Source organism: Phacochoerus africanus, chromosome 1 (genome assembly GCF_016906955.1).
Source record: "Phacochoerus africanus isolate WHEZ1 chromosome 1, ROS_Pafr_v1, whole genome shotgun sequence".
Classification (NCBI taxonomy): domain Eukaryota; kingdom Metazoa; phylum Chordata; class Mammalia; order Artiodactyla; family Suidae; genus Phacochoerus; species Phacochoerus africanus.
In genome coordinates this window covers 157342131-157362356 of record NC_062544.1, presented here as the reverse complement: position 1 = coordinate 157362356, position 20226 = coordinate 157342131, and the positions used below count along the sequence as shown (strand labels likewise).

The following is a 20226-nucleotide window of genomic DNA, read 5'->3' as shown; positions in this document are numbered from 1 at the left end:
ATTATAAAATAGGAGTTCCCTTGTGGTGCAGTGGGTTAAGGATCTGGTATTGTTACTGCAGTGGCTTGGGTCACTGCTGTGGCATGGGTTTGATCCCTGGCCTAGAACTTCTACATGCCAAAGGTGTGGCCATAAAAAATTACAAAATGAATAAGTCCTGGGGATGTAATGTATGGTATAGTGACTGTAGTTTATAACACTGTACTGTATATTTGAAAGTTGCTAAGAGATTAGAACTTCAAAAGTTCTCATCACAAGAGAAAAATTATAACTATATATAGTTAAGCAGACTTAACTGCAGTAATCATTTTGCAATACATATGAATATCAGATCATAAAGTTAATCTGAAACTGATATAACATTACTATAATGTTGTATGTGAATTACACCTAAAAAAAAGGAAAAAAAGAGGAGCTTCCATTGTGGTGCAGTGGAAATGAATCCAACTAGGAACCATGAGGTTGTGGGTTTAATCCCTGGCCTCACTCAGTGGGTTAAGGATCTGGCGTTGCTGTAAGCTGTGGTGTAGGTCACAGATGTGGCTCAGATCTGGCATTGCTGTGGCTCTGGCATAGGTCGGCGGCTTAACTCCGATTTGACCCCTAGCCTGGAAACCTCCCTATGCTGTGGGTATAGGCCTGAAAAGCAAAATACACAAACAAACAGACAAATAAATAAATAAGAAAATAAAGGAGATAATGAAGAAAAACAAAACAGAAAAGACATAAGTTACAACTGTAGTAATTTGAAAAGTGGCCAGCCTTTTTCCTTGGGGTGGCACTGGGGAGCTGTGCATTAGGCAAAGAGACTACATTATTTATTTACTTAAATGTAAATGTAGTTGATTTACAATATATTTTTCTGTCTTTTTGTCTTTTTAGGGCTGCACCCGTGGCATATGGAAGTTCCCAGGCTAGGGGTCCAATCAGAGCTGAAGTCGCTGGCCTACACCACAGCCATAGCAATGCCAGATCCGTTTAACCCACAGAGTGAGGCCAGGGATCAAACCTGCATCCTCATGGATTCCAGTCAGATTCGGTTCTGCTGAGCCATGAGGGGAACTTCTAGAGAAAAATTACTTTAATAATTTACTTGGATTAGAAAGACCATACATTTGCTTCTAAATCGGTCATCATTTGAGAAAGGAGTTTCTTTAGAGCCCAGAAAATGTCACTTGTCGCTAATATATTTCCATTTTTGCTCAGAAATAAAGCAGTATTTAGTAGATGAAAAAAAATATACTGATTTCATTTCCTTTGGACATATACCCATAAGTGGAACTGCTGGATCATATGTTAGCTTAATTTTTTTTTTTTTTTGGTTGTGTCTGTGGCATGTGAAAATTCCTGGGTCCTGGGCCAGGGATAGAACCTGCACCACATCATCATCCTGAGTCGCTGTAGTGACAATGCCAGGTCTTTAACCCACTGTGCCATAGCAGGTGATTTTTAACTGTTATTTTTAATTTTCTGAGGAACTTACATACTATTTGCCATAATGACTATACCAATTTACATATCCCTCAACAGTGTACCAGGGATCGCTCTTCTCTACATCTTTACTTATTACCTTCTTTTTATTTGTTTGTTTTTTTAGGGCCACACCCATGGCATATGGAGGTTCCCAGGCTAGGGGTCCAGTCAGAGCTGTAGCTGCTGGGCTACGCCACTGCCACAGCAACACAGGATCTGAGCTGCGTCTGTAACCTACATCACAGCTCACGGCTATGCTGGATCCTTAATCCACTGAGCAAGGCCAGGGATTGAACCTATGTCCTCATGGATGCTAGTCAAATTCGTTAACTACTGAGCTGTGATGGGAACTCCCTAAAATTCTTTATTAAGATTTTATGTATTTCAGTGTACAGATCTTAAGCTCTTTCGTTAAATGTATTCCTATGTTTTATTTCATTGGATGCTACTGTATATGGGATCATTTTCTTTCTTCTTTTTTTTTTCTTTCTGTTGGCCATATCTGTGGCATGCAGAAGTCCCCAGACCAGAGGTCAAACCTGTGCCACAGCAGTAACAAGAGCCACAGCAGTGACAATGCCAGATCCTTAACCTGCTAGGCCACCAGGGAACTCCAGGGATCATTTTCTTCTTTCAGATATTTTGCTAGTGTACAGAAACGCAACCAATTTTTGGAGGTTCATTTTGTATCCTGCACTTTCCAAAATTCATTTATTATTTCTAACAGGTTTTTTGTGGTCTTTAAAGATTTTCTTATATAAGGTTATTTACAAAGAAAGAAAATTTTACTTCTTCCTTTCTTATTTGGATACCTTTTTTTTTTTTGGCTTTTTGCTATTTCTTGGGCCGCTCCCGCGGCATATGGAGGTTCCCAGGCTAGGGGTCAAATCGGAGCTGTAGCCACCGGCCTATGCCAGAGCCACAGCAACGCGGGATCCGAGCGGAGTCTGCAACCTACACCACAGCTCACAGCAACGCCGGATCGCTAACCCACTGAGCAAGGGCAGGGACCGAACCCGCAACCTCATGGTTCCTAGTCGGATTCGTTAACCACTGTGCCATGACGGGAACTCCCACAGATTTTTTTTTTTTTGGTCAAGTCTTTATCTCTCCTTTATTTCTGAAGTATAAAAATACTATACCTGGCAAGGTATAGTATTTTTGGTTGATAGTTTTTTTCTTGCAGCAATTTGAATGTATCATACCACTCTTTCCTGGTCTGCAAAGTGTATGCTAAGAAATACACTGCTGGTCTTATAAGAGTTCCTTTGTGTATGATGAGTTGGTTTTCTCTTGCTGATTTTAAAACTGTCTTTGACTTTTGAGGATTTGATTATAATGTGCCATGATGAAGATATCTCCCTTTTTAAAAAAATAAATTTTATTGGAGCATAATTGACTTCCAAAGTTGTGTTAGTTTTAGGTGTACAGCAAAGCAAATCAGTTATCTATCCATCCCTTTTCAGATTCTTTTCCCATATAGGTTCTTCCACAGTATTGAGTAGGTGACCCTGTGCTATACCTGTTACTTATCCATTTTTATGTAATAGTCTGCATATGTCAGTCCCAGCCCTCTAATTTATTCCACCTCCAACCCATGTTTACCCTTTGATAACAATTTGGTTTCAAAATCTGAGTCTGTTTCTGTTTTTTACATGTTTTTTTGTTTTTTGTTTTTTTGCTTTTTAGGGCCGCACCCACAGCACATGGAAGTTCCCAGGCTAGGGGTCAAATAAGAGCTACAGCTGCCAGTCTACACCACAGCCACAGCAATGCAGGATCTCAGCCATGTCTGTGACCTATATCATAGCTCACAGCAGTGCCAGATCCTTAATAATGAGCAAGGCTAGGGATTGAACCCACATCCTCATGGACAGTAGTCAGATTTGTTTCTGCTGTGCCACAACACACATGGACTTATTTCTCCTGTAGGAACATGGATTTGTTTCTCCTGTAGGTTCTTTATCATTTTTCACTAGATTCCACATATTAGTGATCTCATTTTATATCTGTCTGTCTCTGACTTACTTCACTTAGTATGATAATGTTTAGGTCTCCTGTATTACTGCAAATGGCATTATTTCATTCTTTTTTATGGGTAAGCAATATTCCCATTGTATATACATATCACATGTGAAGATCTCTTTATATTTTATCTACTTGGGGTACCTTGGGCTCCATGGATCTGGATGTTCATTTCCCTCTCCAGAGTAGGTAAGTTTTCTGTTTTTATTTCTTTAAGAAACTTTTTTGCCCTTTTCTCTTTCTCTCCCCCTCTGGGACCCTCTTAATGCATATATTGTTTATTTTCAAGGTCTTCTGTTAAGTCCTAGAGGCTTTTTATACTTCTTTTCATTCTTTTTTCTCTGGGTAATTTCAATTGACCTGATTTCATGCTCATTCTTTTGCTTGACTGGATCTATTGAAGCTTCTATGGAATTTTTCAGTGCAGTAATTTTGTTCCTTGGTTTCAGAATTTCTGTTTGATTCATTTTTATGGTCTCTATATCTTTGTTAAACATCTCATTTTCTTCATGTAATGATTCCTTGATTTTGCTTATCTGTGTTCTTTTGTAGTTCAATGAGATTCTTTAAGTTATTTTGAATTCTTTCTCAGGCAATTCGCAGATCTCAGTTTCTTTAGGGTCAGTTATTGGTGTTTTATTGTGTTTCTTTGATGATGTCATGTTTCCCTGATTGTTTCTCATTCTTGTGGCATTGCATTGGTGTTTCTTCATCTGTAGAAGTAGGCATTTATTTCAGTCTTTACAGATTGGCTTTGGAAGGGAAAGCCTTTCACTAGTCTGCCTGTCTATTCTGGACAGGTTGTCTGGTGGGGGTCTGTGAGCAGGTTTGCTGCTGGAGTACTCAGATAGGCTGCTCAGGTACCTCAGTCAGTAAGTGAGTGGGCCTATGCCTGGGTCCATGAGGCCTGACCTAGTAATAGGAAGGTCTTGAGCCTGATTCTGTAGGTACTGGCCTGTGGAACCTGAAACCTGGATCCTAGGTTTATAGTGGCTGGCCAATACTGAAGTCTACTGGGGTTTGTTAGAACCTGGGCTTCCAGGGGTTAGTTTGGCACTAGAGTGAGCATGGGGCCACAGGGGCTATTTGGTCATGAGTGAATCCAGAGGATGGGTCTGCAGCCTCCTATCTGGAGTCTGAATTTACAGGGGCTGGGCTTGTGCTGGGGTATGCCTAGAACTTGAATTTGGGGTGAATATGGAGCCTGGAACCAGGGGGCTAACCTGGTGCTGAGGTGGTCCCAAAGGCTGAGTCTGTTGGTGCTGACCTGGTCTTGGTGTTCACTGGGGTAGGCCTGGTGCTTGGACCTACATCCAAGCTAGGTGCTCACTTTACTTTCCTTTTCTCATGGTGAAGGTGTCTTTATGCTAGGCTGCCTCAGCTTAGGGGATCAGATCATGTAAAATTTTCCTTTCTACTCTCTTTAATGTATCATTTTTATTGTTTCTGTGTTCTACCCAGGTGCTACAACCTGTCACCTGGAATCCTCAGCTCTTGTGAAGGTATTTCTGTTCATGGATACTTGTCCTAATCAATGTTGTCACTAAAGGATGAGCAATGGAAACTTGTATCTCACCATCTTGCTGACAGCACTCTCTTAGGGCTGAATTTAAAAATTATCATATAAACTTTATATTTCAAATTTCAAGTTATGTTGGACTTTTTGCACTGGTTCTCTAATTTTCATATCTTGGCTCTGTATTATATTGCTTCATTTTTTTGGAGGGTGCTTTTTGGGAGGTTTGCCTAGCTTTACCTTCTGAACATTTCCCCCCTGCCCCGCACTATCATAATTTTGATTTTCCAGAGTTCTTTTTTGGTTCTGTGAATGTTCCTATTATAAAAAAAGTACAATTTGCTCATATTCTGTGAATTTAATTTCTTACCTCTGAGGATACTAGTAACAATGTCTTTGTTGTTTTTGCTGAAGGTTTCTTTTCCCTGAAATTCTGTTTCATCCAAGTTATTTTCCTGCTATTCTATTTGTTTGGTCTCTATTGTTTATGTAAAAATCTTTACTTAGGAATTTAGTGATCCTTTGTTTTCTGTTCATATTTAAGAGTGGATGCTAAAGAGCTGATTGGAAATTCTGGCTTATGAGTTTGTTGACTCTGAGCTTTACTGTAAAGTGATCTGTTTGGGTTCTTTCCTTGGGGGGTGACCCAACGTCAAATTTTCTGGTCTTTATTCTTGGGCTGGCCAGATTCTCCAGAAAAGCATCTCTTAGTCCCCTGCCTAGAGGTTCAGGACAGGTTACCAGGACTTTGAAAGTTGAGTGAGGAATGAAGACTGGACATCACAGGTAGGTCATTTACTAGGTATACAATCTCTCAGAGCATCTGTTTCCCCAAGTGTAAAATGGGGCCACTGAGAACTAACCTCAGAGTGATACAAAGATTAAATAAGCCATTACATATGAAATATTTGTTATCTGGTAGAGAATACAGCCTCAACAATATGTTAGGTGTTAGGTAGGAGAAAGTAGTCATGCAAGGTATAAAAGAGCCACGAAAGAAAGTTTTTGATTCAAAAACCTCTTTTGGTAGCATTTCTGTAAACTGAGATCCAGTTAAGTATTTAAAGATATGAAAAGTTGATCTGAAGGATTCTACTTTGGGTAATGATGGACGTAATGTTTTGGATTAACCCTCTCACTAAGGAAATATGGAGTAAAAATCCTTTTTGAAAGTACTGGGCTATTGGGGGGTGGGGGGTTGTGCTTGGGCTGTGGGATGGAAATCCTGTGAAATTAGATTGTTATGATCATTATACAACTACAGATGTGATAAATTCATTTGAGCAATAAAAAAAAAAAAGAGAAAAAAAAAGAGAAAGTACTGGGCCATTAGCAGGGCAGTGAATTAGGGCATCCAGATGTAGGAGGAAATCCAGAAAGGAGGAACCTAGCATTCCCATCTTTCCCTTGGGGAATCTGCTGATTTTGGAAGAGTGGCCTGAGAGGTTGAGAAGCTGAGCTTTGACTTGCTAGTATTTTGTTTATAATTTTTTGGATCCATCTTCATGAGGGATGTTGGTCTGTCATTTTATTTTCTTGTCCGGTTTTGATATCAAGGTAATGCTGGTTTCATAAAATAAGCTGTGAACTCTTTTCCCCTTTTCTATTTTCTGGAAGAAGTGGTGAAGAATTTGGTGGTTCTTCTCTTCACAAGTTTGGAAGAATACAATAGTGAAATTATCTAGCCTGAGAGATTTCTTTTTCAGAAAGTTTCCAACTATGAATTCAATTTTATTTAACAGATAAAAGACTATTTAGATTATATATTTCTTCTTGGACAAGTTTTGTTAATTTGTGACTTTAAAGGAATGGATCCATTTCATTTATCACATTTATGTGTATATGTGTTATTTGTGGTATTCCTTTGTCTTTGGAATATCTAATTCCTCTTGATATATATTTTTGGACTCAAGGATCACTCAGAACTGTGCTATTTAATTTCCAAGTGTGTGGAGACCTTCTGGTCATTTCTTTTATTGGTTTTTACTTTAATTCTTTTATGATCAGAGAATATACTTTGCATAATTTCAACTCTTTTTTCCATCTTTTTAGGGCTGAACCCATGGCATATGGGAGTTCCCAGGCTAGGGGTCAAATCAGAGCTGTAGTTGCCAGCCTACACCACAACCACAGTAACACAGGATCTGAGCTGCGCTTGCAACCTATGCCACAGCTCATGGCAATGCCTGGATCCTTAACCCACTGAGGCCAGGGATTGAACCCACATCCTCATGCGTACTAGTTGGGTTTGTTACTGCTGAGCCAAGACAGGAACTTCCTTAACTCTTCTTTTTAAATAGCTTTATTAAGAGATAAATTTCACATATCAAACAATTCATCCATCTAAATGCATACTCCGATGGTTTTTAGTATATCCAGAGTTGAACAACAGCACAGTTAACTTTCATCACCTCCAAAAAGAAACTCCATATCTATAAGCACTTATACTTCTTTCTCCCCCAGGTCCCTCGTGGTCTAGGCAACTACTAACCTAACTTCTGTATCTATAGATTTGCCTATTTTGGAGAACTCTTATAAATTCATACAATATGAAGTCTTTTGTGACTGATGTCTCTTAATTTGCATAATGTTTTCAAGATTCAACCATGTATTATGTATCAGTATGTCATATTTTTTATTGCTGAATAAAATGAGAATATGGATATATCACATTTGTTTATCCATTCAGTAGCTGATGGAACATTTGGGTTTTTCTCAACCTTTTTGGCCACTAAAATAGTGATGCTATGAAAATGGATGTACAAATTTTTGTGTGGATGTTTTCATTTCTCTTGTGTATATTTCTAGCAGTATAGCTTCTGGGTCATACAGTAACACTATAACTATTTGAGGAACTGGAGGAGTGTTTTCCTTAGTGTCTTCTGCATTTTAAATTCCCACTGGAAATGTATAAGGGTTCCCATTTCTCCCCATCCTTGTCAACACTGGTTATTATCTTTTTAATCATAGTTATCCCAGTGGGTATATAGTGGTATCTCACTATAGTTTTGATTTGCATTTCTTTGTTGATAATGTCCTTATTGGCCATGTATATATATCTTCTTTGGAGAAATGTCTATTCAGATGCTTTGCTCACTTAAAAATTTTAAATCTCTCTTATTACTGAGTTGTGTTATTTATATATTCTAGATACAAGTCATGTAGCAGATATGTTTATACTTTCTCCCATGCTGTGGGTTATTTTTAAGTTCTTTAAAAAAAAAACAAAAAACAAAAAACAGCCTCACATGTGGCATATGGAAGTTCCCAGGCTAGGGTTCGAATTGGAGCTGCAGCTGCTGATCTTTGCTACAGCCACAGTAACAACACATCTAAGCTGTACCTGCAACCTATGCCACTGAGCGAGGCCAGGGATAGAATGAACCTTCGTCCTCATGGATACTAGTCAGATTCTTAACCTGCTGAGCTACAACAGGAACTCCATTTTTTTAATGTTCTTGATGTTGCCTTTTGAAGCATAAAATTTAAAAATTTTGATGAATTCCAGTTCATCTATTTTTTTTCTTTTATTGTTAGTGCTTTAGGAAATTGCATCTGATCAAGGTCATGAAAATTTACTCCTATACTTTCTTCTCAAAGTTTTATACTTTTAGCTCTTACATTTGGGTCTGTGATTCATTTAAGCTATTTTTTTTTGTCTTTTTTTGAGGGCCACACCCGTGGTATATGGAGTTTCCCAGGCTAGGGGTCTAATCAGAGCTGTTGCCACCGGCCTATGCCAGAGCCACAGCAACACCAGATCTGAGCTACGTCTGTGACCTACACCACAGCTCACAGCAACACCGGATCCCCAACCCACTGAGCAAGGCCAGGGATTGAACACGCTACCTCATGGTTCCTAGTCAGATTCATTTCCACTGCACCACGATGGGAACTCCTGTTTTTTTGTGTATGTTAGGTAGGGGTCCAAATTCATTCTTTTGCATTTGGATATCCAATATCCAGCACAACTCCCTCCCCCGCTACTGCATTGTGTCTTAACGGCCTTGTGAAAATGAAAATTGCCATAAATGAAATAACAGAAAAGTAGCTGAGATTCTGGTAGGAATAGCTTTGAATCTATAGTTCAGTTTGGAAAGTACTGCCATGTCAACAATAATAAGCCCTGTGATCCACGAACATGGGATATCTTGGTTTTATTTAGATCTTCCTTCATATCTTTCAACAATATTTTATAGTTCTTATAAAAGTTTTATACTTCTTTGGTTAAATTGTATTCCTAGGTATTTTATTCTTTTTACTGCTATTATAAGTGGAATTATTTTCTTAATTTCATTTTTGGATTTTTCATTGTTCATGCACAGAAACAGAACTGATTTTAATAAATTGATATTATATGATATCAATTTGGTATATTTATATTTTTTGGCTGCACTCATGACATGTGGAAGTTCCTGGGCCAGGGACTGAATCAGTGCCACAGCAGTGACAACACCAGATCCTTAACCTGCTGAGCCACTGGGGAAATCAATTTTGTACACTGATCTTGTAAACTGAAGTTAATGTTGATTCATTTCTAATAGTTTTTTAGTTGATTTCTTAGAATTTCCTGTATACAAGATAATATATTCAAATACATAGTTTTCCTTCTTCCTTTCCAATATGGATATTTTTATTTTCTTGCCTAATAATCCTGTAGGACCCAGTGTTGAAGAGAGCAGACATCCTTGTCTTTTTCCTGATCTTAGGAAAATAGCATTCACTCTTTCACCATTAACTCATTGTTACCTGTGAATTTTTCATAAATACTCTTTATTGGGTCAAAGAAATTACCATAGATTTTTAAAGTGGGTTTTTTAAGATCATCAAGAGGTGTTGGACATTTTTCAACTGCTTTTTCTAAGACTACTGGGATGATTATTTGGTTTTATCCTTTGCTCTATTAATATGATGTGTTACATTGATTTTTAGATGATTAACTGCAATTTTTATGGATAAATCTCACTCATGGTATACGGTCTTTATCATATTTTGCTAGATTCAGTTTCCTAATTTTGTTGAGTATTTTTGCATATATATTCATAAACGATAATGGTTTGCAGTTTTCTTGTAATGTTTTGTCTGCTTTGGCATTTGGGTAATACCTTATAAAAGGAATTTGGAAATGTTCCTCTTTTGTTTTTTTGGAATTTGTAAAGAATTGTTATGATTTTTTAAATGTTTCGTAGTATTCTCTAGTGAATCTCAGCCTGGGATTTTTTTTTCCTATTCAGAATTTTAATTTCTTCTTGAACAGCTTCAGTAGTTTGTATCTCTTTAGGAATTTGTTCATTTTGTCTAAGGTTCCTAATTTGTTGGCATAAAGTTGTTATATGTAACATATATGCTCCTCATTCCTGTATGGTCAAGCAGTCATGTTCATTCTGACCTTAATACTTTGTATGTTTTCTTTTTTCCCCTCAAAATCAGTATAGCTAAAGCCTTATCAATATTACTGATCTTTTCAAAAGAAGTGAGTTTTGGCTTCCCTGATTTTCTCTACTGTTTTCCTTTCCTCTCGTTTATCCATTCTAATTTTTATTATTTTCTTCCTCTTGTTTGTATACTTCACTTGCTCTTTTTTTCCCCAGTGTCTTAAAGTAGAAAGTTAGGGGTTCCTTTGTGGTGCAATGGGTTAAGGATATGGCATTGTCATCACAGTGGCTTGGGTTGCTGCTATGGTGCAGGTTCAATCCCTGGCCTAGGAACTTCCACATGCTGCAGGTGTGGCAAAAAAGCAATAAATAAATAAAATGGAAGGTTAGGTTATTGATTCAAGACATTTATTCTTCTTCAATACATGGACTTACAGCTATAGACCCTAAGTTTTTTTTTCCCCAAGAGTTTCTTTTTAAAACATTTTTTCTATTTATTTAGACATGCCTGCAGCATTTGGAAGTTCCTGGGCCAGGGATTGAACCTGCACCATAGCAGTGACAATTCTGTATCTTTAACCAGCTGAGCCACCAGAGAAATCCAACATCCCCTAAGTTTTGGAATACTATATTTTCCTTTTTCTTCATCCTAAGGTTTTGGTATATTGCTCCTTCATTTTCATTCAAATTATTCTCTAATTTCTTTTAAGTATTCTTCTTTGATCCATTGGTTGTTTAAGCAGTGTACTGGTTGCATACTTGTGAATCCACAAATTTTTTTCTGTTGTTTTATTCCATTGTGGTCAGAGAACATAATTTGTATACTTACACTTTTTATGCTTTTGAGGAACATCCTGGAGAATGTTCCTTGTGCAGTTGAGAAGACTATATAGTCCACTGTTTTTAGGTGGAATGTTCTATTGAGATGTGTTGGGTCCAGCTGGTTTATAGTTTTGTTTATAGCATGGTCCATAATTTTTATTTCCTTGTTGATCTTTGGGTTTTTTGTCCATCATTCAAAGTAGGGTACTGAAGTCTCCAAATATTATTGCTGAATTATTCTTCCTAGCAATTCTGCCAGTTTTTGTTTCATTTATTTTTTAGGGCTCTCTGTGTGGCTAGGTACATGTATGTTTATAGTTGTAATGTCTTTCTGTTGGACTGACCCTTTTATGAAATAAAATGTCCTTTTTTGGCTCTAGTAACAATTTTTGTATTAAAGTCTATGTCCTCTGATATTTATATAGACAATCCATTTATCTTATGATTGTTGTCTGCATGATGTATCTTGATCCTTCTTTTTCCTTTACTTCCCCCTCTTGATCTTTATATCTAAAATATGTCTCATGTAGACAGCAGAGAACTATATCTGAAAAATGTGGTTTTGTCTTTTTTTTTTTAATAAGTTTTAATAGTTTTTTTTTTTTTGGTCTTTTTGTCCTTTTAGGGCCTCACCCAAGGTACATGGAGGTTCCCAGGTTAGGGGTTGAATCAGAGCCGTAGACACCGGCCTACGCCAGAGCCACAGCAACGCGGGATCCGAGCCACATCTGAAACCTACACCACAGCTCACGGCAATGCCGGATCCTCAACCCACTGAGCAAGGCCAGGGATCGAACCTGCAACCCATGGTTCTTAGTTGGATTCGTTAACCACTAAGCCATGAGGGGAACTCCAAAATGTGGCTTTTTTTGATCCAATCTGAAAATCTATTTTTTTTTTTTGGCTGCGCCACAAATGAACTTGCACCACAGCAGTGACAATGCCAGATCCTTAACTTTTGAGGCCACCAGGAAACTCCTGTCTTTTGATGGAATGATTAATCCAATCACACTTAATGTTATTATTGTTATTCATGTATTTATGCCTGTCATTGTACTTTTTGTTTTCTATGTGTCTTGGAGTTGTTCCTCTATTTTTTCTGTATTGGTCTCCTTTACATTAAGTGAATATTTTCTAAGTGGAACACTTAAACTCCTTTAATGCCTTTTTTCACTACATATTTTTGAGTTAATTTCCTACCAGTTGCTCTACAGCTTACTATATACATTTTAATTTCTTAGAATTATCTCAGATTTATATTTGCTTTTAGTGAGATAGTGAAATGTTACTCCTATATATCTCTATTCTCTCTTCCCTCTTTTCTCTCTTCCCTCTTTTTGTGCTATTGTTTTATGTATATAAAACTTTTTTTTTTTTAGGGCTGCACCTGTGGCATATGGCAGTTCCCAGGCTAGGGGTCGAATTCGAGTCACTACAGCTGCCAGCCTGCGCCAAAGCCACAGCAATGTGGGATCTGAGCCGTGTCTGCAACCTATACCACAGCTCACGGCAATGCCAGATCCTGAATGCCACTGAGCAAGGCCAGGGATCGAACCTGCATCCTCATGGATCCTAGTTGGGTTCATTAACCTCTGAGCCACAAAGGGAATTCCCTATAAAACATCTTTATATACTAACAATACATTGCTCTATTATTGAATATAATTTATGTTTTTTTAAGGAAACTGAGAGAAGAAAGGAGAACAACTGTATATTCATGTTTATTATATTAACCTTCTTTATTGTCACTTCTAGTTCTAGTTATTTGTTCCTGTGGGATAATGAGAGGAAAAGATGGGAAGTATTTGAGGAAACCTTTTTCATAATAAAGTAAATATGAAAGAGAAAAGACTGGAATCGAGAGGATTGAGAAAAGACTGGAATCGAGAGGATTAACAAAACACCAAAAAAGCAAGAAATGGAAAAATGAACAGCCTTTAAGTCTTTAGAAATTTTGATAATTAAAACCACTGAAACATTCAAAATAATGGATTAATGATAAAAGGTAAACATGCATACCTACTGACATAGAAATACATTGTCATGTGAAAAAGTGTGTCACAAAACTGTATGGTATACCATTTAGTTACTATGTCATTTGGTGCAGAGAGAAAAAGGCGTGGGATTGAAAGTCGGGGATGGAGGGTAATGGGGAGCAGGGAGGGAGAAGGATGAGGAGGAGGTGGGAGGACATATACCAAAATGTTAACAATGGGTCATGAAATTATGAATGAATTTTATATTAAGGTTTTCAAATGTATGCATTTAAAAATTTTAATACTTTGTGTGTTATTTGTGATAAAACAATAAACTTAAAAGGTTGATCCAGCAGAAATGAACAACAGACATGAAAAATCAAGTCATCTAAGATGAAATAAGAATGGCCAAAAATGTATGAAAAAAGATTCAGCTTCACTAGTAATCAAAGAAATGCAAAATAAGATAATATTGAATTTTTTTAAGAGGAAAATGCCTAGTGTTAATAAGAGTTATAGGAAATATGCCCAGTACCTTATTGATAAAGGTATAAAAAGACACAGTTTTTCTGAAAATCAATTTAATAATTTTTATAAAGGCCCTTAAACATGTCTATACCCTCTAACCTAGAAATTGCTTTTTTGGAGAATTTATTTTAAGGAAAAAATAGCGGCTGTTACAACTATTGGAGGATATTCTGGGGAGAAAATTCCATAGGATTGAATCCTAAATTTAAATGTCCAAAGGGTATATAAACATTTATATGAGGAAGACTGTACAACACATACTGACTTTTTATAGTGTCTTTTTCTGAGTGTTAGAATTACCAGTATTGAAATCTATTTTCTTCTGCTTTATCCATGTTTTCTAAGTTGTCTACAATGAACATAAATTACTATCTTTGAAATGAACAACAAAGTTATTTAAAATAATATAATATACTCCCCATGAAATAGCTTAGTTTTATTTTTATTTTAGTGATTCCCAAACTACATATCCAACAGTTAGATAACATTTATGAACTAACATGCAGACAGATGAGTCAGTGACATCAGCAAGCAGCATCAGGGACTGTAGCCTTTCCCTCTCTGGGTATTGAGCATAAGCTAGGTGCAGGGCACTGTGCTACAGATATGTAAGAAACAGGTGCATAAGCTCATAGCCACAAATCAAGTATGCCAAGGAAAGGGAGAGGAGATTCTAACTGGGGGATGAGGGCATGTTCTCATAAACCAGTCATCCATAATTTGTCTTCTTTCCTAATTTGCTACTGAACTAGGAAGCTCATGAAACAACTAGAGTCCACAGCATCTATAACCATATTCCTCATAAAGACTTACTAGTCCTACTGATCCTTCAGGGCCAGCTCACATGCTCCTTCACCTTTATTTCTGGAGGTAAGATAACTTTTCTTAATACACTGTGACTACAGATTCAGACTGAGAGCGCAGAGGCTATGTCTAACCTGTCTTGGTGCCCCAGTTGAGCTGGCATTTGCTAGGTACACTTCATGAATTTTTCAAGCTTTGTTCATGTTTAACATCTTGGCAAAGAAAACTTAGAAGTCATACCTGGTGGGGTTCCTTTTATCTTCCTCAGAGATGAGAAACCAAACAAAATCTGCATAGCTCATTCTTCCCTCCTTCTGTACTGTTTTTCCCCTGAAGAAAACACATGATTCAAAAATTTCCTGAGTAATTACTCAGATAAATTTATTAGGATGATGGAATAAGAAAGTAACATCTTTTTTTGGAAATTAAGTAAAAAAAAAATTAGAATGCTGGAAACCTCACAAAGGGCAACCCCTTCCATTGCCTATCTTATCAAATGACTAGAGGATGAAATCAAAAAAACATCTGCAGGAGTTCCCATTGTGGCTCAATGGTAACGAACCCGACTAGTATCCATGAGGACGTGGGTTCAATCCCTGGCCTCACTCAGTGGGTTAAGGATCTGGTGCTGCCAGCTGCAGTGTAGGTAACAGTCGCAGCTTGGATCTGGCTTTGCTGTGGCTGTGGCCTAGCCTGTGGCTGCAGCTCTGATTTAACCCCTAACCTGGGAACTTTCATGTGCCTCGAGTGTGGCCCTAAAAAGACAAGAGAAAAAAAAAAAAAAAAAGAAAACATCTGTAGATATGAAGAAAGAAAACTGATTTCTAATTTGAATACAAATAATCACTAGGTCAAATACTATAACCTGTATTTAGATAAAGGTGTAACGCTTGTACATAAAAGAACTACTACCATCTTGTATAAAGCTACAACTGTATATTCTGTAGAATATTATCAGACATATAGCACTGGAAAATTACACACAAAGTCTCACTAAAACGAGATTGTTAAAGTATTACTTATAGTTCATTTTTAAACTCAGATACTTTTTCTTACCTTGTTACTGCCCCAGAGAATATCCTTTCAATAATCCTGTTTGATGAAGCTAAATGTAAAAAAAAGTACAAAGCTAGTTAAAACATGCTCCAAAAGGCAGTATTTTCGGCAAATTTATTCTCAGTAGCCACAAGCTAAAACTTAATAATCTTCCATGATGGAAATATGTATAGTTAAATTTTTACTATGTATAATTTATATTTTATGGAATTAAGAACTTGAGATGGCTTACTCTGTCAATCAACTGACAACTAAGACAAAAATGTACAAAATCTGTATTGCTCTTGTTATTCAATAAGATAAGACAACTTTTTCTCTAAAACAAGATTTTATCCAAGTATTAAATTCAAAGGGGAACCACTTGTTAGCTCCTAATATAAAGGATGTGAGTAAAATAACAGAGAATGCTTTTAGGTAGAATTTTATAAAAGATACCAAAACATACCACAAGTACTTTTCTTATATTCTCATCCTAAAAAAGTCCAGGATATAATATGATATAATGTACAATTTTTAAATAAATTCCATCAGTAAGTTTCATTCATAGAGAGACAATTATATCTCAAGATAGCATGTTGATTTGAGGATAGGGCCTAGAGAATCTATATCAGTGTACTTCATTGTGAGTGCAAAGCAACCAAAGGCATTAGTTTTAAAAAAGGAGGTGCCAATGGATCTCAGACCTAGGGGTGTAGTGAGGACAGGAATCTGTTCTCATAACAAGTACCCCAGGCAGTGGCATGCACACTAAAATTTCAGAACCAGTGATGAGGTCATTAGAGAGCAGCTACCAGCATCTAACACTTCTGCATAGAGTTAGGTACAGTCAACATAAAGGTTAATTAGTTTTGCTGAAGACTGTTGAGACTATGTGTGTCAGCACAGTCACTGCTGGCCACATAACAGGTTAAGGGCCCTCCAGACTTTGCTGAGCACTGGTTTATGGGGTTAATACTTTGTACCACATAGAAAAAAGAGGGCTATATATGAAAGGCCAGGATATTTAATTTGGAAGCTAAAGTCTTTTTGAAAGTCTTTTTTGAGAATTGGAGGGTTTAAAACTAATGATCTTGCTGTTCCATTAAGGACAGGTTGGTGGGTGGGCAATTACACAGAGTTTCAGTGGCCCCTTCATTATGCAGGTCTAGATGCCTGCTTTTTTGGACTCCATTCTTTAACATGCTCTAATGAGTTGCTATGTGTGTACAGATGGTATTTTAGGACTTACTAGTTAGGCCAGCCAGAGAGGGTGCTTCAGAACCCACAGGGTTTTGCATGACCTGTGGAGGCTAGCTCGTGTTATACAAATGATCTGGCCACTAGTAATTAGAAGGTGCATAACTAATAAAGTTGACTCGATACCCCTATGAATATCTCCATCTTTATGCTGTTCTGGTAATAGGAAGGTTATAACTATAGGCTTACCCTGGTTCAGTTGCAGACCACCCCAATAAATTGAATATTAAGATTAAGCAAGTCATATGAATTTGTTTCCTAGTGCATATATGTTTACACTCTATTAAGTGTGCAATAGCATTATGTCTGAAAAATTAAGTATATAACTTAATTAAAAATACTTTATTGCTAAAAAATGTTAACAATGATCTGAGCCTTCAGCAGACTGTAATGTTTTTGCTGGTGGAGGGTCTTGCCTTGATGTTGATGGCTGCTGACTGATCAGGGTGATGGTTGCTGAAGGCTGGGGTGGCTGTGGCAATATCTTTCTTTCTTTTTTTTCTTTTCTAGGGCCACTCCCACAGCACATGGAGGTTCCCAGGCTAAGGGTGCAATTGGAGCTGTAGCCACCGGCCAATGCCAGAGCCACAGCAACACGGGATCCGAGCCGCATCTGCAACCTGCACCAGCTCACAGCAACGCCGGATCCTTAGCCCACTGAGCAAGGCCAGGGATCAAACCCGCAACCTCACAGTTCCTAGTCGGATTCATTAACCACTGAGCCACCACGGCAACTCCAGCAATTTCTTAAAATAAGACAACAATGAAGTTTACCACACAGATCAACTCTTCCTTTCACAAATGATTTCTCTGTAAATGCACTGCTGTTTGATAGCATTTTACCCACAGCAGAACTTCTTTCAGAATTGGAGATAGTCCTCTCAAAACCTACTGCCCCTTGATCAAATAAGTTTATGTAACATCTTAAATCTTTTGTTGTCATTTCAACAATCTTCACAGCATCTTCACCAGGAGTAGATTTCATCTCAAGAAATTGCTCTCTTATTCAGTCACATCTTCAGACTACTCTTCTGGTTCTCTTGCTATTTCCACCACATCTGCATTTACTTCCTGCACTGAAGTCTTGAACCCCTTAAAGTCATCCATGAAGGTTAGAATCATGTTCTGTTCATGTTAGTATTTGACTTCTTCCCTCAAACGTTACTAATGGCATCTAGAATGATGATCCTTTATAAGTAGTCGAAATGACTCCTTTATCCATGGGCTGCAGAATGGATGTTGTATTATTAGGCATGTGGAGAACATTGATCTCCTTGCACATTTCTATCAGAGCTCCTGAGTGACCAGATGCATTGTCAATGAGCAGTTATATTTTGAAAGAAATCCATTTTTTTTTTTCTTGAGCAGTAGGTCTCAACAGGGGCCTTAGTATATTCAGAAAACAATGTTGTAAACAGATGTGCTGTCATCCAGGCTTTGTTGTTCCATTTGTAAAGCACAGACACAAGAAATTTAGTGTAATTCTTAAGGGCCTTAGGATTTTTGTAATGGTAAATGAGCACTGGCTTCAACTTCAAGCCACCAGCTACAGTAGCCCCTAATAAGAGTCAGCCTGTCCTTTGAAGCCAGGCACTGACTTCTCTCTAGCTATGAAAGTCTTAGTATCATCTCCCAATATAAGGCTATTTCAATCTATATTGAAAAATCTGATTTTTAGTGTAGCTACCTACCTTCATTAATTATCTTAGTCAGACCTTCTGAATAACTTGCTGTAGCTTTTACATTAGCACTTGCTGCTTTACCCTGCACTTTTATGTTACAGTGATGGCTTCTTTCCATAAACCAACCTAGTTCTAACTTCTCTTCTGTAGCTTCCTCACTTCTCTCAGCCTTCGAAGAACTGAAGAGAGTTAGAGGCTTGCTCTGGATTAGGCTTTGGCTTAAAGGAATGTTGTGGCTGGTTTGATCTTCTACCCAGACTACTAAAACTTTCTATATATCAGCAAACAAGGCGGTTTCATTTCTTATTCATGTTTCCACTGGAGTAACACTTTTTATTTCTTTCAAGTTTTCCTTCACATTCATTCACAACTTGGCCAACAGTATGGCATAAAAGGCTTAGCTTTCAGCCTATCTTGGTTTTCAACATGCCTTCCTTGCTAAGCTTTCTAGCTTTTAATTTAAAGTGAGAGGTGTGTGACTCTCCTTTCACCTGAATGTTCAGTAACCACTGTGGACTATTACTTGGCCTTATTTCAACACTGTTGTGTCCCAGGGAATAGGGAGGCCCAAGGAAAGGGAGAAAAATGGGGGAACAGGTGGTTGGTAGAGCAGTCAGAGCCTAGACAAGAGTTATCAATTAAGTTTGCTGTCATGTAGGTGTGGTTCATGGCACCCCAAACAACTACAACAGTAACATCAAAGATCACTGAAAAAAATATAATATTGAAAAAGTTTGAAATACTTTAAGAATTGCCAAAATGTGACACAGAGCTATGAAGTGAACAAATGCTGCTGGAAAAAAGGGCACTGAGGATTTCCTGTTGTGGCTCAGCAGGTTAAGAACCTGACATAGTCTCTGTGAGGATGCGGGTTTGACCCCTGACCTTCCTCAGTGGGTTAAGGATCTGGTATTGCTGCAAACTGCAGATGTGGCTCAGATCCAGTGTTGCCATGGCTGTGGTGAAGGCCTCAGCTGCAGCTCTGATTCAGCCCCTAGCCTGGGAACTTCTATATGCCACCAGTATGGCTGTAAAAAGAAAAGAAAAATGGCACTGATGAACTTGTTCAATGTAGGGTTGCCATATATGTTCAATTTGCAAAAAATGTTCTACCTGCAGACTGCAATAAAAGCAAAGTGTAATAAAATGAGGTAGCCTGTAATTGAAGAAGGACAGATATGTACTAAATGCTTGTTTATTAAGTACAATTTAGTATTTCCTCTTGATGTCTGGTTGACACCTGAGTTTTGAAGGTAGAACTCTTTCTTACAAAACTCTGAGTTTTGAAGGTAGAACTCTTTCTTACATATGGAAAGTTCTATGAAACTTGCCATCATATAGAATGAACCTTTTCTTAAGATGTTTATTATTTGTCATAGATATACCAAATAACAGGAGCAAAATCCAAAGCATCATATAAGATTTGTACTTTGCTACATTTAAAAAACTAAAGGTTTATTTAAAAAATCCATAGTGTCTGAGAAGACATTTAAAAACAGAACAGGGGAGTTCCTGTTGTGGCGCAACAGAAACAAATCCGACTAGGAACCATGAGGTTGCGGGTGTGATCCCTGGCCTCATCAGTGGGTTAAGGATTTGGTGTTGTCATGAGCTGTGGTGTAGGTCATAGACACGGCTCGGATCTGGCGTTGCTGTGGGGCAGGCCAGCAGCTGTAGCTCCAATTAGACCCCTAACCTGGGACCTCCATGTGCCGTGGGTGTGGCCCAAAAGA

General features: G+C 37.8%; 1 protein-coding gene across 2 annotated transcripts in view; it reads right to left on the bottom strand.

Moving 5' to 3' along the window:
• Nucleotides 1-20226, bottom strand: part of PPP2R3A (protein phosphatase 2 regulatory subunit B''alpha) — a 199868-nt gene that overhangs the window by 57623 nt on the left and 122019 nt on the right. For both annotated transcript variants that reach the window (XM_047782955.1, XM_047782959.1), the window contains 2 exons: nucleotides 15576-15624; nucleotides 14760-14849 (listed from right to left, as the gene is read on the bottom strand). In XM_047782955.1, the coding sequence (XP_047638911.1) occupies nucleotides 14760-14849; nucleotides 15576-15624 (139 nt within the window). The remainder of the gene's footprint in view (nucleotides 1-14759; nucleotides 14850-15575; nucleotides 15625-20226) is intronic.